This window comes from Podarcis tiliguerta (assembly GCF_965153285.1).
Source record: "Podarcis tiliguerta genome assembly, chromosome: 1".
Classification (NCBI taxonomy): Eukaryota; Metazoa; Chordata; class Lepidosauria; order Squamata; family Lacertidae; genus Podarcis; species Podarcis tiliguerta.
The window spans coordinates 122995750-123013467 of NC_139534.1; the positions used below are offsets into that span (position 1 = coordinate 122995750).

Here is a 17718-nt window from a genome sequence, read left to right on the forward strand (position 1 = left end):
TGGTAGCTATAGGTGACCAGGTATTCCATGCATGTGTATGAACTGGCCGGTGGCGGAGAAATGGACCGCTGTGTGCTCAGCATAGAAACCAAACAGGCTACTAGAAAAGGGTGTCGTCTTGTCCCCGGTGCTGTTTAAGATCCATATGATGTCCTGCTCTTGATACAGGCCATCCATCAGGGCAACCCAAACTGCACCTGAACCCAGAAGGAAATGTAATTAATAAAGCAGCGTGGCTGGTAGTCCTGGGATTTCACCCATTATTTTGTGCTTCTGAAAGCAGCCTGATACCCCAACTGCCTTCTCTTCATCACTCTTGCATCTACCCCAGTTGCCTTAGAAAACCCTCTAGTGACAAACAGGAGAGTGAAGGATCCTTTCTCACTGCTGATAACAACAACAACAACAACAACAAAACAGCAACAATAATAATGATGATAATATATTTATATCCCGCTCTCCCCAGCCGAAGCCGGGCTCAGAGCGGCTAACAACAGTAAAAGTAACACAATTTACATAAAATAAAAATCAAATAATTAAAATACATTCTGATCTCAGTGTCATCAATGGGGGAGCCAGTTTGACACCTCCCCTGCATGAAAAGTTTTTCCCTCTCCCCCCCACTCCCTTTCATTTTAAGTGTTTGGAGGCAGAGTAAATATTTTGACATTCTAGGAAGTTGCTAGTATAATGCCTGGTGCCTGTTACCCTCACAACAACAATTTGCATATGAATGCCCGGTTGTCTGTTCACATCAGCAACACTTTGCACTGTCCAACCTACCCTTCAAAGGTCCAACCAACACAAACAAGTAATAGTTTTAACATTTAACTCCTTTCCATGGGGAAATGACAGGTGAGGAATAGGGGTGGGGGTAAGTTTGGGTTTGTGTTTTTTTGTTTGTTTTTGGTTTCTGCCCCCCCCCCCCGAATAGGCAATTAGGGACCAAACTGGTCCCTTAAGAAAAGTGGCGTAAGTTTGCATCTCGATGTACTGAAAAAACATCACCATCATCATAATTAATTATGTATATGCCGCCCTTCTGACTGGGGCGCCTCAGCCAGTCTGTGCGGCTTCCAGCAAATAGGAAAAACATAATAAAACATCAAACATTAAAAACTACCCTATACAGGGCTGTTTTCACATGTCTTCTAAAAGGCAGACAGTTGTTTATTTCCTTGACATCTGGTAGGAAGGCTTTCCACAGGGCGGGCGCCACTACTAAGAAGGCCCTCTGCCTGGCTCCCTGCAACCTCACTCCTCACAGTGAGGGAACCGCCAGAAGGCCCTCGGAGCTGGACCTCAGTGTCCGGGCTGAACGATGGAGGTGGAGATGCTCCTTCAGGTATACAGGGCCGAGGCCGTTTAGGGCTTTAAAGGTCAACACCAACACTTTGAATTGCGCTTGGAAACGTAACACAACTGCATTGCAAAGAGCTTGTTGGGAACATCCTGGTATCAGTATACGCCATCCTTAGCGGCTGTTGGGGTTCAGGTAGTTGGTGCATTGAAACCTTCCCCTTCTCGTCCTGGTGTGCCAAGCTGTAGCCTTACCTGGAAACTGCAGCTGGAAAGCTGCTAGCTATTTAAAAACAAAATCACGCCATGTCTCAGAATGCCCAGTGTAGCATCATCCCAGGAACATTGGAAAGAGCCCTGCTGGATCATAGAATCATAGAATCGTAGAGTTGGAAGAGACCACAAGGGCCATCGAGTCTAACCCCCTGCCAAGCAGGAAACACCATCAGAGCACTCCTGACATATGGTTGTCAAGCCTCTGCTTAAAGACCTCCAAAGAAGGAGACTCCACCACACTCCTTGGCAGCAAATTCCACTGTCGAACAGCTCTTACTGTCAGGAAGTTCTTCCTAATGTTTAGGTGGAATCTTCTTTCTTGTAGTTTGGATCCATTGCTCCGTGTCCGCTTCTCTGGAGCAGCAGAAAACAACCTTTCTCCCTCCTCTATGTGACATCCCTTCATATATTTGAACATGGCTATCATATCACCCCTTAACCTCCTCTTCTCCAGGCTAAACATGCCCAGCTCCCTTAGCCGTTCCTCATAAGGCATCGTTTCCAGGCCTTTGACCATTTTGGTTGCCCTCCTCTGGACACGTTCCAGTTTGTCAGTGTCCTTCTTGGATCAGGCCAAGGGCCCACCTAATCCAGCATCCTGTTCTCACTGTGGCCAACTGGTCCGATGTGAAGCTCAGGAGAAGGTTCATTTGGTGTCTTGACGCAGGCCTGTCCTAATTCACACTTCCAGAAACAACACAGCCATCCTTCGGAATCCCCAATGCATTGCAAGTTTCCTTACTGCCATTGCTGTTTAATTGGGTGGGGTGAGCCTGTAGTTCAGGAAGCACAACGAAGTGGCATAATTCCACCCCCCCTCTCTTTTTTTTCTTTTAAAGTACCGTGCAAGTTTTCAAATGAAGCTTTCTCCCCTTCTTGATGCGTTCTGTAATGATTGAGCAGGGTAATTAGACAGCATATTGTTCACTAAACAAAACATTTCTGCGTGACATACTTGAATTATAGTGGTTATTAACTGACAAATCTCTATTATTCATCTTGCTGTGTGCTTTTAAGGACTGCTGGATCAGCAAGCTTAGCAAATATCAACAGGGCAGCGCTGATTTAGAGGAAACGTGTCGATTCTAAATGGCCTCATTCCTTTCCATGTATCAAAAAGCAATAATAGGGTGTCATACTTGAGGTCAGAATAATTTCGACTGCTGCCGCATTTTCCTCCTCCTGTCTTGCTCTCCACACTTTCGCCAATGCATGTTTTAGTCCAAGCTGGGATCGGCAGTGGCTGATTAATCTTGGCTTTTGTATCTTCACCCCCCCCCAATGCCAAATAGCAGGGGGTGGGAGTGCCTAGTGTCTTGTCTCCACAGTTGCCTTCGCTAGCTCTGGTGCTCTTCAGATATTTTGGACTACAGCTGTTCTGCCTGTGGCTGATGGGAGTTGTAGTCTAAACCAGAGTTGCCAAACGCTGCCCTAGCAGGTGCCATCTGTCTTTGCACCTGGGAAAATGGCCGCCTCATTTCTCCATCAAGCCAAGGAAGAAAACAAACGCAAGGGATTGGTTCGTGGCAGAATTCTCCCAAGCCCTGATTGGTCAGTAGTAGACTTGGGGCATTGAGAGCTCCAAGCTGGCTGTAAATGGACCGACATTCTAAGCAGAGGTTTTCAACCTTGAGCTTCCTTGACCAACTACATCCTTCCTGCGGCCCCCCCTGTGGGGCTCAGGAGCCCAGTTATGCCTCCCTTTGTCTGCAGAGCTGGCAACCTCTCACCCCTTTTCAAACACACCCTTGTGGGGTGTTCCCACAGCCTCCCCTCCTTTCCCCTCTCCTTGACAGTCCTCCGGGCAGCTGCTGCTGCCGTCCCTGGTCCCTGAGCTGTCCCCCCTGCCCCCGCCCCAAAGAGAGCTGCCTGCCAGAGGCACCATTCGCCTGCGGGGCTTATAGCCAGGGCTGCTGCAACAAACAGCTGTCAAAGCCTTGGGGAGGCAAAGACGCGAGAGGGCATCTCAGGAGGGAGGGAAGGAAAGAGGGACAGGGGCCAGTGTTTCCCACGGCACCCCTGACCATCATTCAAGGCACCCCAGGGTGGCATGGCACTCTGGTTGGAAACCACTGGTCCAGAGTCAAGAAAACCCTGGAAGGAGATTTGTATGCACCCCTGTTGAGTGGGTGAGGTGACACCCACAACTGCAGACTTGTGATGACCGGTGCTTTTCCCCAAGAAAAATACTGTATTTTTTGCTCTATAAGACGCACCAGACCATAAGACGCACCTAGTTTTTGGAGGAGGAAAACAAGGGAAAAAATATTATGAATCCCAGAAGCTAGAACATCAAGAGGGATCGCTGCGCAGCGAAAGCAGCAATCCCTCTTGCTGTTCTGGCTTCTGGGATAGCTGCGCAGCCTGCATTCGCTCCATAGGACGCACACACATTTCCCCTTACTTTTTAGGAGGGGAAAAGTGAGTCTTATAGAGCAAAAAATACGGTAAGTGCCGGAACTCACCACGAGGTTGTTACAGTAAGTCACCGGACAACTCAGGGCAGCCCTGAAGAGATACTGGTGCCCCTGATTCTGGTGCAGGTCAGTTAAATGCAGTGCTATTTTTCTAGGAAAAGAGGTTCCAGAACTCACTAGGAACACCTCCCTTATTCTCTTATAATGGCGCCCACCTAAGAGGTGCTGGTTCTGACACGCTGAAAAAAAGCACAGGTGATGACAGCGCCTCTGGCTTTTCCTGCATTTCCAGTTTTTAACACTCCCAGATTTAGCAGAAATAGGGCATTTGTGTGCTGATCTCACTAAAGCGCGCCTTTCATTCTTCATTACTCATTTAATGCACTTTTAAAACCTAATTGCACTCCCTTTAGTAGGACGCCGTGTAACCTTGGTGTGCCATGAATGAAAAACTAGATGATCTTGCCATTAAAAAAAAGTAGTCGTTGAGAAGCTTCACAATTTCAGCAGCAAATGAGGCATAAAGTATACGGTCCAAAATGCAGCATCTAAAGGAGGATGAAAGGGCGGGGTGGGTTGTGGAGGAAACTCAGCCAATGGCAATAAATATTTAATCTAGCTGTAAGTGTGCAAATTAAAAGCTTTTAGTTTTAAAAGCAGGTGTGCTCTTTAAGTTGCCGCACTAATAGAGCCAACCTTGGCCAGAGTGTGCGCATGGCACATATCCAAAGAGCTAGTGGTTTGCAAGTTGAGTGAGTTATATTCTCTTGATAGCGGATTTGTGTTCATATCTTCATGAATACTCTGAGGTTTCAAGCAACACTGTGTAAGCAAGAGTGCTTTGCTGGAGCAAAAGTCAATTCAGTGTGTGGTATTAAAATGAAATGGGCGGGGGAATTGTTTAGTTTTTTTAAACAACAACAACAAATCTCTTGTTGGCGGCCAGTGACATAGGCACAATGCACAACTTGGAGATCTCACACTTTAAAAAAAAACCACTGCACACTACAAGAGAGAGGGTAGAGAACTTCAGAAATGTTTTAAAACCTGCTTTTGGGGGCCGCTCTCTCGCAAAGCGGGGTGCAAGAAAAATGAATGGCACAGAAGACAGTATAGATCAACTCAAGGGCCACATTCTCGGCTTTCACAGCCTTCCAAAGGCCACATGCCAAGGGTATGTTAGAAAGTGCCTGGGCAGTGCCTGTGCCGAAATGTCAGACGCCGGGTGGGTGGCTTTGAAAAAAGTGTCCCTTGGAGCTAGACATTTTTAAGGGTCGATGTTTTATTATGTTTTTATATGTGCTGGAAGCCGCCCAGAGTGGCTGGGGAAACCCAGCCAGATGTGCAGGGTATAAATAATAAAATTATTGTTATTTAGTGAGTAATTTTTTGTATCCCTGCCTCCTGATGGGTGGACCCAGGATAAATTGTGCCAGCTCATTTTATACAAGTCGCAGAATCCAGTTTTTCTTGGTGCAGAATTTCAGTTTTGTGAGCACAGAATTCTTTTTTTGCGGGGGGGTGTGTGTGTTGAGGTTAAAGCATGGCACGCGTACAGGCGCCAAATCTGGGGCACTTCCTCCACGCCGTGCTAAACTTCTGTCCTACGCCAGCCGAGCTTAATCTTTGGCCAGGCAGAATTTCCAGTGGCCGTATTCTGCACTGTCAAAAGTGCAGCATCTTGAAGGCATCCCATCCACCCGGCTGTTCTGTTTGCTCTTCTCAGCCGGCGGCTGCCCCTCTCCCGAAGAGCTACTTGCGGAGATTTCCACGCCTGATTAATCGCAACAGTTTGTTAGATAAGAATAAAGACAAATGATTATTTAAACCTGCTTACGTACCATGACTTCCCTCCCTCGATCTGTGCTAGAGTGCCAGTTGATGAAGACGGAGAGACCCAAACCAAACACATTCATCATCCGGTGCCTGCAGTGGACTACAGTAATTGAAAGAACGTTTCATGTGGAGACTCCGGAGGAGCGGTATGTCTCGTTCAGACTTAAATACAAAGGCAACTTGCAAAAAAGCAGATGTAAACGTTCAGCGTTATTAAGAGCGCGCCTTCTTCTCCAGAGCTTTGCTTTGTTTATTACGAGCTCTGGTGCTGTGGGTTTTAAAGAGTCTCATTTCCCACTTGGGTGGGGGTGGATTAGAGGTTCTTGCAGAAGGAACTGATTGGGGGGTGGGTGGGGGTGTACACACATGCACACAAATTTGGAGATGAACTGGGGAAGGAATCCAGAAATGCTCTCCCCCCCCCCCCCAGGCCATCTGTTTGGCTCCCTCGGAAGGTGGCGGACTCTCCTTCCTTGAAGCTTTTTAAACAGAGGTTGGATGGCCACCTATCATGGGTACTTGAGTTATTTATTATTATTACTATATACAGTGGTACCTCGGGTTAAGAACTTAATTCGTTCTGGAGGTCCATTCTTAACCTGAAACTGTTCTTAACCTGAAGTACTACTTTAGCTAACGGGGCCTCCCGCTGCTGCCGCACTGCTGGTGTGCGATTTCTGTTCACATCCTGAGGTAAAGTTCTTAACCCGAGGTAATATTTCGGGGTTAGCAGAGTCTGTAACCTGAAACGTCTGTAACCTGAAGCGTCTGTAACCCGAGGTACCACTGTATTAAATTTTTATACCGCCCTATACTCATAGATATCGGAGCGGTTCACAGCGTTAACGCTTCAATATAAAAAGCACAGGATACATGCTAAAATTAAGAACAGAAGCAAACCAATAACCCCCTCTTCCACAACACATTTAAAAGGGCATCAGACGTTCACGAGCCAAAGGTCTGGCTAAAGAGGAACGCTTTCACCTGGCACCTAAAGGAACAGAATGAAGGCACCAGCTGAACCTTCCTGGGGAGAGCATTCTACAAACAGGAAGACATAGATGATATCCCTGCATGGAGGGGGTTGGACTAGATAACCCACAGGGGTCCCTTCTAATTCTGCAGTTCTTTGATTCTATCAAGTAATAGGCAGGTGGGAGCACTTCTTCAAACTCTCCCCATCTTCAAATTTTCCCCATCTGTAGCTCTGCAGAGGTTAGAAGGAGAAATGCAGAGAGGAGAGCGAGATGCCTTTCATTTCATTTCATTTTTAGTTTATTTTACAACACATACACACTTATCAAACTAACCAAAAAACAATAATGTCCAATCAAAAAAACACAAACAAAAACACGACAGAACAAAAAACAAAGATACAAATAAAACATAACAATGTACAGAAACTTTTACAAAACAACTTGGCTACGAAATATATATACTGTATTTCAACTCTTCTTTTCTTCCAATTGACTTCCTTCATCCTCAACACAGTTCTCTTTTCAATTTTTGGTAAACTGTCTCCTTTTTAGTTTTTTATTATCCCTTATGCTTTGTTTTTAACTTAAGTACCACAAATTATTTCAAAGCCTTGAATGAGGGGTGCTCCCACCCCCCATTGTCTGATAGGTGGGTGGGAGACCCTGTGTGGCATAATGGTTAGAATGTCGGACTATGACTTGGGAGAGCAGGGTTCAAATTCCCACTCAGCCACGCAACTCAATGGGTGACCCTGGGCCAGTCACCATCTCTTCACCTAACCTCTGTTGCGATGCGTCCAAGGGAACGGGGGCAATTGGCAGACCCCCAGCTGGCTCCAGCCCACCGGCCGGCAGCCAGTCAAACTCTAGTCCTCGTTTCTGCATCAAAAGTGCGACTTAGAGCTTTCAGAAGCTGAGCACGCAAGCCAGCAGAGATAACAAACTCTTCGCGACGGAAGGCCGGACAGAGGCATATGTAAAGCATATTTACAAGTAGTTTATTCGGCATAGATCAGGACAAAGAAAACATGTCTGCTCTCTGTCATGTCCAAGAGAAGAAGCATAAGCAAAAGCTATACACAAGTTCAAGTTCCCAGCAAGCTGTGCTGGAATGTAAACAGACATGTGACATACAACAGCTCCACACATCTGTTTAGGTGAAACCGAACATCACTAGCCTAACAACCTCTACCTCACAGGGTTCTTGTGAGGATGAAATTGGAAGGGGGAGAACCATGTACACCACTTTGAGATCCTTGGAAGAAAAAAGGTGGTATATAAATGTAATAAATAAAGGAATAGCCAGGAGCTGTAAGTTCCATCCTTACCTGCCTCATTCCTGACATCATGGGGGCATGAAAACTGCCCCATGAGCCAACTAGGGAGAACTGGAGGACCCCAGTGTAGATCTAAGCCAGGTGTGGGAACCATTGGCCCCCCAGATGTTGCCAAACTGCAGCTGCATGAGTTTGTGTTTATGCCAGCATTCTTTCCCAAAATACCTGGAGCCCACCTGTGTTTTAGCAGCTTTTTAAGCAATGATGCAATATGCTTGTGGTGGGCAGGAATCTCAATCGTGACTTCTTGTTTGTTTAGGGATGAATGGACAAAAGCCATCCAAACCGTAGCAGACAGCCTTAAGAAACAAGAAGAGGAAATAATGGATTTTCGATCCGGTTCGCCCAGCGATAATTCAGGCGCCGAAGAAATGGAAATTTCTATGACAAAGCCAAAACACAAAGTAGTAAGTATTGGGGTTGAGGTGTGTTTTCTCGCCCAAGCATTAACATTCCCTATGGCCTGTGTTGCTACAGAGCCAGAGGTAGCCAAATGTTGCTGGACTCCCAGCTCTCATCATCCCTGGCTAGCATGGCCTAGTGGTCAGGAAACAACTGAAGAAAAGGCCCGTTCTCTTGTGGAGGGGGCGTAGATCAGTTCATATGGGAACGTAGTCCTTGAGGTATTGCAGTCCTGAGCTGTTTAGGGATTTTTATAGGTCAAAACCAGCACTTTGAATTGGGCCTGGAATACGTGTGTGTGTGTGTGTGTGTGTGTGTGTGTGTGTGTGTGTACAATCTTCAGAGACAGCGCCACACACAGCTTTCAACGGGGCAGCAATGAATTGAGTTCTTTCTCAAGCTGATCCCACTGTTTCGTGAGAGGGCCATTCTTTATCTGTGTCTTCTCGATGGTGGTTGGCAAAGACTCTCCTTTAAGTCTCCACACAAACATACAGGCAACTCCCCATTTAAATGAGGGTTATATTGGGAGCACTATTGGGAAAACCTGCAAGCACCTTCTAAACCTTTGGGAAACCCTTGATAAACCCTTTAAAAAACCTTCAGCTCTCCTGGGATTGCGCTAGCAAAGGCACGTGGGATTGTCAGACGCTTTTTTCATGCCATTTTTGTCATTCTCATACTTTTGGGGGGCCATTTTTGCCCCTTCAAGTGCCACTTCTAGGTTTGCGGCAATGCGCACATGCGTGGTTGCGAGCGGCTCAAATGTGCGTAAATGGGGACTTGCCTGTATATACACACATACATATATAAATAAAGGATTCCTCAATGTTGTCATTCATTTTGCTTTGTTCAAATATTTCGGGACGTTGGCCTGTAAGCCTCTTAACCACCTTTGAAACGTGTCTTCAACAGACTATGACTGAATTTGAGTATCTTAAGCTTCTGGGGAAAGGTACCTTTGGAAAGGTGATCCTGGTAAAAGAAAAAGCAACCGGGCGATATTACGCCATGAAAATTCTGAAGAAGGAAGTCATTGTCGCAAAGGTTAGCGCTTTGTTTTTTTAAAATGTTTAGATTAATTTTGTAAGATTTTGGGGGAGGGCTATAACAGTAACAGGTTTCATCTATATATTCATCAAAGTAATATCAGTCCAATAGCTGTTGTTCACTCACGAACTTACTGGGTTGTTCTTCAGGATGAAGTGGCTCATACGCTGACAGAAAACCGTGTTTTGCAGAACTCTAGACATCCTTTCTTAACGGTATGTGTTCTCTCTTAAGGGCAGCCCATAATCTGTGAGATGGGTGTGCGTGCGTGCCTTGGTCGTTTTAATTAATAGGAACCTTGGAGCCATATGTTTTTCCAAATCAGAGAATGGTAGATTTAAGTACTTGATGGCATGCCAGCCATTTCCCCATTGATTGTAATGGGATTCAGAGCTGCTTTGCGCATAGCACAGCTGCATGGATATTTCCCTCTACTAAACGCCCAAATGTGAAGGGGAAGATGCCTTCTCTTAAACACACAGGCCTCATTCAGGCAACCAAATCTTGGCATAGGAATCTTGAGTTATTATCTTGCCTCCCACCCCTACCCCCATGGTTCAGCCCCTTTGTTCCTCCCTTTGTAGCAAGAACAGGCGAACCATGAAGCCTTCTATTAACCACAGTTTCCAGTTCCATCTGAACCGGGAAACAATGGATGATTGCTTCAGAATAAGTCAGGATATTGTCGACTTCAGATTGCAGCTAAATATTCCGGCTTGTTTCAGACTCGTTTACTGTAGTTTCCCAGTTTGTACAAAACAGGGAAGTAGAGCTAAAGTAAGATTTCCTGGCTTGCTCGTGCCTTCCTTCATGGTGGCACTAGATGGGTTGCATGACTGGCCGAAAAACTTGTTTATATCTCAGTTTATTAAGCCAAGATATGATCTTCCAAAGATGGCCGTGACGGTCCTGTTGGTTACAGCCAACCAGCACTTTGACCACTCTTGTTTATTTTTAAGAGTGTGTGTCTGCCTCTTGTACTTCACATACACATGGTAGAACAGTGGCTTCTAAACTCATCCCACCCCCCCATTGACCACTTGAAAATTGAGATTTTGCCTTGGTTGGACCACTGAATTTTTTTTCTGCCTACTGTGACAGCCTGTTATGGTGCACTGTGCTAGACGCTGCATGATTTTTAATTCTCATTTTATTGCTCCTTTATTGTGAATCGTGTGTGTGTGTGTGTGTGTTTGTGTGTGAGATGCAGAAATCAGAATGTGAAGCTAGCCAGTATCTCAACATCACTCCATCCTTATTTCAGACATTGTGATATATCAGTATATTGTGATGTTTAGCTGGTGATATATCGCAGTGTTGAAAACCAGATATCGCCCATTCCTACTTCCCACAGGTGTCTAGTTGGCCAATGTAAGACCAGGATGCTGGCCTGATCCAACAGGGCACCACTTACCTACTTAGCAAAAAAACCCCCTCTCTCTGTCTGCCACCCCTTTCCCCCTTGATGTTCCTCCTCCTTGCCACACACATGAAGTTATGGCAAGTGCCACATGAAATGCGCTAAGATCCACAAACTGACAGCCCCTGAACTAGCAGATCTCGGGGCCAGAGATATAGATAGATAGATAGATAGATAGATAGATAGATAGATAGATAGATATAGATACAGTGGTACCTCGGGTTACATACGCTTCAGGTTACAGACTCCCCTAACCCACAAATAGTGCTTCAGGTTAAGAACTTTGCTTCAGGATGAGAACAAAAATTGTGCTCCGGCGGTGCAACGGCAGCAGGAGGCCCCATTAGCTAAAATGGTGCTTCAGGTTAAGAACGGACCTCCAGAACGAATTAAGTACTTAACCTGAGGTACCACTAGATAGATAGATAAATAGATAGATAGATAGATGATAGATAGATAGATAGATAGATAGATAGATGATAGAGATAGATAAATGATAGAGAGATAGATGATAGATATATTTAAGTCTTGTTACGTATCCCAAAAAAATGATGCCTGTAAAACCCGTTATTATTTATGGAGATGTTTATTTTTATCTAAAGCCAAAGCAGTGACTCCCTCTCTGGCTCTGAAACCCCAGCTGTAACTTCTGGGCTGCAGCCCAAGCAAAACAAAATGGACTGTACGTCAAACCAAGCTGGCGGTTCTCATGATGTAGGAATGCGTGTGACGTGAGGGAAGGGCACCAGCCCTTGTGAGTGGAGTGGGGGGGGGGGAGGACGTACGAGGGGGAGAGAGATCCCCCCTCCCCAGTCCCTCTTTCACCTTCCAAGTTAGTGACTTGAGAGCGGATTTATGTGGATGGAATGCCTCAGCTGGGCAGCTGCCATCCATGAAACTGCAGCAAAGAGCTGGATAATGATGATAATTTCTGGATGAGAGCGGCAAATTTCACAGTGAGCCGCAGAGGATCTCCTGCGTTGACCAAGTGCCACCACACATCATAGGGTTGTCCGTGGAAAGACCCCCATTTCTCAGGCTGAACTGTAAGCACTTTGTCTCTCGGCTCAATCTGGGTCCTTCATCCCCTTAAGTTGCAGGCTGTTCAGATTCAAAACAGCCTTAAGTCATGGCTCTGCATCAGTTTTAAATATCCGTAAGGTAGGGGGCAAAGTGGTCCAACACCACTCCCAGCCTCCTAAGGCACTGGGCATTCAGATTGGAATTCTCTGTCCTGGCCGTTTAGGCTGAAAATACCCATCTTCCTCACGGTGGGTTGCGGCTGGTACATCTCTCAGCTCATCCTGGGTCCTAACTCCTCTTCTCTGGAGGTGAAACCCAACAAATCTGAACCTTGGAAGATTCAGGACAGGTGAAAGGAAGCAGTTGTTCACACAGCGCATAGTGAGGAACTGCAGAACTCCCACAAGATGTTTGCAATGGCCGCCATCTTGTATGGCTTCGGAAGAGCATTGGATAAATGAATGGAGGATAAGACTGTCCATGGTTGCTAGCCACAGTGACTTATGTTCTACAAGTCCTCCCAATTGCGGATTGGGAAGGGAGGCTTGGTGTTGCTGCCCATCAACCATTAGGCAGTGACTACAAGCCTGCTTGGTTTAGTTCCCCAGAAACGTGGCCTACCAGCATTGAGGGAACCCAGGCTCTGCTCTTCTAGCCAGATCCATTTCCCCACCTCCGCTGTAGCAAATCCAGCCAGCTACATCTCAGGCATTTCCCACCCAGCTTCTGGATCAGGAATTGGGTGTCAGTATTCCTCTGTAGATGAAACCCAATATCTTTTTGAAGCTTGAGTTAGGAGTAAAGGTAGGGGATGAGATGAGATATCCCAAGATTATTTCATGGCTTTTATTATTTTATCACATTTGTTTCCCTCCCTCTCACAAGGGAGTACAGAGCAGCTTAGAACTTAAGGCGATATAAATACATAGAATCACAGAATTGCAGAGTGGGAAGGGACCCAAAAAGTCATCTAGTCCAACCCTTGTAACACAGCCAAGTCTGGAACAGCGCATGCACTTTGTTAAATGGCAAATAGGTTTTAGGAGTTCACCTAAACATGGCCTGATTTCAGCTGGAGTTCCATATGTGTGGGGCCACCACCAAAAATGCCCCGTCTTGCGGCACTATCCATATCACACCTCCCACTGATGGAAGCAGGGTGTGGCTTATCCTCAAAAGGCAGATTCCAGGTTGCAAAGTGTGTGTGTGTGTCTCAAAGATTGTGGATGCTGTCTTTAAATCACGTGGTGTCCAAGACAATTTGACAGCAGATTAAAACAGTGCAAGTCAATGTGGGTGGGACAGAGTGTTTTAAAACCACTGTGATAAAAGATTGGTCTTGGCTTCACCTTAATATCCCAACCGTAGAGTGGAAACGATAGCAGCTGAAAAAGACTGCTAGTAACTTGCTCTGCTACGTCAATTTGGAAGCGGTTCAAGAACTGCATGTGAAATAAAACCACATTTTGCTCACATGTGATTCGCTTTTTGTAGGCTTTGAAGTATTCCTTCCAGACGCACGACCGCTTGTGCTTTGTTATGGAGTACGCGAACGGAGGGGAGGTAAGGATCGCGTCCACCTCGGTCAAATGTTAATGGTGTGCCTTCTGAGGGCCACATTCCAGTGGCGGCTGGGTTTAGAGGGAAAAGGAAGACGATGCATAGATATGACTTCACTGGGCTGCATTTCAGCCGCACACGAGCTCCTGGGTTCTGCACTCACACAAACCTCTCCATCCTCCATCCAGACATTATAGCATTACAGTGATGAACTTCAGCCAGGGGGAAGCGCTGAAAGTGGGTGCGAAGTAAATTTGGTGAGGGTTGTGGACATCTTTGGAGAGACACCTTTGGCCTGGAGTCTGACATTTGGTGCTTTGAGAATCTTCAAAGTTCGTCACAGCAACCTTCTAAGAGCAGCCTAAGGACATGGCATATCTCAGTGGTAGAGGGCACGGTTGGCATGTAGAAGTTCTCAGAACCAGTCCTAGTATTAATAATTTCATAAATTCTCAGGCCGTGGGGCAGGGAAAGACCTGAGGTGCAGGAAGACCCCTAATCCCCTAGATCAGCGGTTCTCAACCTGTGGGTCCCCAGATGTTGTTGGACTACAACTCCCATCATCCCTGAGCTAGCTAGGGGTGATGGGAGTTGTAGTTCAACATCTGGGGACCCACAGGTTGAGAAAGGCTGCCCTAGATTATGGACAATGCTGGTTAAGTGGACTGATAGTCTTGACTCTGTATTAAGTGACTTCAGGGGAGAAAAGGGGTATGCAGCTCAAGAATCACAGAGGTGTTAGTCCGTGCCAGGAAGAAAGTCCTATTGACTTCTGAATGGGGTGGGGCAGTAGCTGTTGGTTCCCACTGGGCCTCTTCCTTGCCCCCCGGTGCTATGAAAGCAGCATAGAAACCGAAGCTTTCCTGGCTTGCCAAAGTGGATACAGATGGTCCTCCAGATGTTGGGGATATATATAAAGCAAAATGGCCTGGTGGGCCAAATTTGTTGACCCGGAGGTATACCGTATTTTTTGCTCTGTAAGACTCACTTTTTCCCTCCTAAAAAGTAAGGGGAAATGTGTGTGCATCTTATGGAGCGAATGCAGGCTGCGCAGCTATCACAGAAGCCAGAACAGCAAGAGGGATTGCTGCTTTCACTGCGCAGCCATTCCTCTTGTTGTTCTGGCTTCTGAGATTCAGAATTTTTTTTTCTTGTTTTCCTCCTCCAAAAACTAGGTGCGTCTTGTGGTCTGGTGCGTCTTATAGAGCGAAAAATATGGTACCAGTGAGACTGTTTGCCTGCCTAGTCCAGTATTTCCTTTCCACCTTATCTGCTGCCAGACCTTCCTAATGAAGAGATACCCGGGATTGAACCTGCGTCCAAACCATGTGCTCCAGCACTGAGCCGGGGTCCCTCCCTAATTACAGGTCTCCAGTAAACGCTGCGGTGTGCCAATTTAGGCTAACAAGTGCTTTTCCCTCCCAGCTGTTCTTCCATCTATCGAGAGAGCGCGTCTTTTCTGAAGACCGGGCCCGGTTCTATGGGGCTGAGATTGTATCTGCTCTAGACTACCTGCACTCAGAGAAGAACGTGGTTTATAGAGATTTAAAGGTAGGTAAGCGGAAGCCGGCGAGTTTGGGAGGCCAGCCTTTTTCTCGTTTATCTCAAGAAAAGGGCGTGTCTGGAGCAGATTCGTGGTGCTAAATCTCATTTGGAGTATTGGGGGGTATATCTGTTTTGAACTTTGTCTTGCTTAGGGGTGCCATATTTCAAGAAGTGAAAATCCTGACACAAAAATCGAAGGCAGCATTCGGCCCTCAGGGGCGTGAGGTCCCCCAGCCTCATATTCAGCGCTATTTCTCTAGAAAAAGAGGTGCTGGAACTCACAGTGAGCACCTCCCTTGTTCTCTTAGAATGGCATTGGAGCCCACCGGAGAGGTGGCAGAACTGAGTCCCTGCTGGGGGGAAAAGACACATTTTCTAGATAGCACATGTTGGTGGCGTTAAACAAAATCAGAACAGGCAGGTGCAACAGCTCAGCAGTAAAAACCCACCCAGCAACACAATTCGGTGGTAAAATCCAGTCCAGCGTGCGAAGGGGTTGATTGCAGTCTTCCCTCACCCCTCCAGATGTTGGGGATATACGTGTTTTGTTCTTTTCTTCACCTTGCCTCTAGTTAAGCAGCAGCTTTTAAAATTTATAGCTCCTCAAATTAACATATGCAAATGAGCAGCAGCCCTGTTAATTCTCTGCATGGGCAGAGTCACCCACTGGAGCAAACAGGAAGAGGCTAGGTGGCTGAGACGTTTTGGAATCCTGTTGGTTTTCATTCAGGCAATTCGCCAATTAAAATATTTTTTTAGTTGTTTAATCGCCTGTCTCTCTCTTTTTAAATATATCTTTATTAATTTAAAATAAACACATTTATGAGAAAACAGACGTACATACAAGTCAACAAACATACAGTCAAACAAACAAATAACAGAAAAATCAAACAAACCACCACACTATAAGATACAAGAAGATTAATATAGTTATCATCATATATACTCCTGATACTGAACGCAATTATAAAACTTACAGAGAAGAAATTTAAAACTGACTTCCAATTAATCTCACTGTACTTTATCTATCCATTACTTTATACCGCACAGTTACATATTTCTTATATAATTTCTTTTTACCTGCCTCTCTCTTTAACTGATTTAAAGATATTTAAATAGAGGTGCCTTTCCATGCATTTGAAGGAAAGGTGTTGTAATAGCTTAATATTTTTTTAAAATATATTCAGTAGCAGAAGGCAGTGTTTTTTCCCTTTTCACTTTGTATTACAGTAACCCACCAGTTTCAAAGTTGGGCTCAGAATAAAATCAACTGGTGTGTTCTTAAAGCTCCTGGATGAGCCCATGGTAGCTTGCTCCACACTCCTGTGCTTCAAAGCTTGCGGTCCTTATTTTTTTATCAGGTGCTCTGCAGTGTGTTAAAACAGACACATGGATTAGAGAAGGGGATGGGTCATAAATCAGTGCCCAAGCACCTGCTTGGCATGCAGAAGGCAGGAAGTTCAGCCCCTGGCATCTCCAGTTAAAAACATCAGGTAGTAGGTGATGATGGAGAGCTCCTTTGCCTGAGACCCTGGGGAGCCACTGCCAGTCAGAGTAGGCAGTTCTGAGCTAGATGGACAAACAGGGCTGCGTGGCAAAATGGTTGTTAGTCATTCATGCTGTCGCCGAATTGGTGCACTTAATTGCACTGGGCGAACATTGGAAGGTTCAGGTTGGATTTTAAAAGTGACTTAACTGAAGTACCGCTGCTCTTGACAGTCCTGAATAACGTGCAAATTGGGGGCATGAGTGTGTGTGTGTGTGTGTGTGTGTGTATATATATATATATATATATATATCCTACTTAAATAAATGAATTAAAAGGGTCCCTCTCTTCTCTTCCCCACCCTCCCAGCTGCCTTCCTTTTCTGTGTGTGTGTTTGTTTCTCACCTGGTAACGCTGTGCAAATTTTTTCCTGGAAGACAGACAACACCTGAGTTATTCATGCATTGCCATTGGTGGCTGCCATGGATACTTTTCGCCAGCTTTGGAAATAAGCGCTGAAGAGGAGGCAGGCCCACCCGCCCCTTTGCTTGCCCTGCTGCTGTTCTCCCCACTTTTCCTTCTCCGTACCCCTGCCATCTAACCACTCTCAGGTGCTGGGACTGCCCAGGAGGATGGAGGTGGGCAAGCAGCCCCTGTGGCTGTTCCCCTGGTTTAACGCACAACACGGTCTCTCTGCCAGCTGCACAGGAGCACACAGAGCTCAGTGGTGAAGCTCGTTGCTTTGCATACAGAAAACCCCCAGCTCCTGTCCTGCAGGCAGAATGATCAAGAAGCAGGTAGAAGCATCCATAGCTCAGTGGCAGGACATATGTTCTGCAGGCAGAAGGTTCCAGGACCCACCCACCCCAGGCATCTGATGCACTCCGGTCCTGCTTTAGGGCTTTGTGTTGGGGCTTCTGGTTGGCCACTGTGGACTAGATGAGCCTGTGGCCTGATCAGGGTGTCTGTGTGTGATTCTTGCCTCCCTGTGCTGTTTTCCTGTGGATAATCCCCTCTTCCTCCCAATCACTGCCGTTCTCCCCACCAGAGAAAACAAGTGCCGTATTTTTCGCTCTATAAGATGCACCTT

At 46.2% G+C, this 17718-nt stretch overlaps 1 protein-coding gene across 2 annotated transcripts in view; it reads left to right on the forward strand.

The window, feature by feature from the left end:
• AKT1 (AKT serine/threonine kinase 1) overlaps positions 1 to 17718 on the forward strand; it is a 120174-nt gene that overhangs the window by 82928 nt on the left and 19528 nt on the right. For both annotated transcript variants that reach the window (XM_083438087.1, XM_083438088.1), the window contains exons 4-9: positions 5863 to 5974; positions 8402 to 8549; positions 9460 to 9591; positions 9744 to 9809; positions 13532 to 13600; positions 15023 to 15148. In XM_083438087.1, the coding sequence (XP_083294213.1) occupies positions 5863 to 5974; positions 8402 to 8549; positions 9460 to 9591; positions 9744 to 9809; positions 13532 to 13600; positions 15023 to 15148 (653 nt within the window). The remainder of the gene's footprint in view (positions 1 to 5862; positions 5975 to 8401; positions 8550 to 9459; positions 9592 to 9743; positions 9810 to 13531; positions 13601 to 15022; positions 15149 to 17718) is intronic.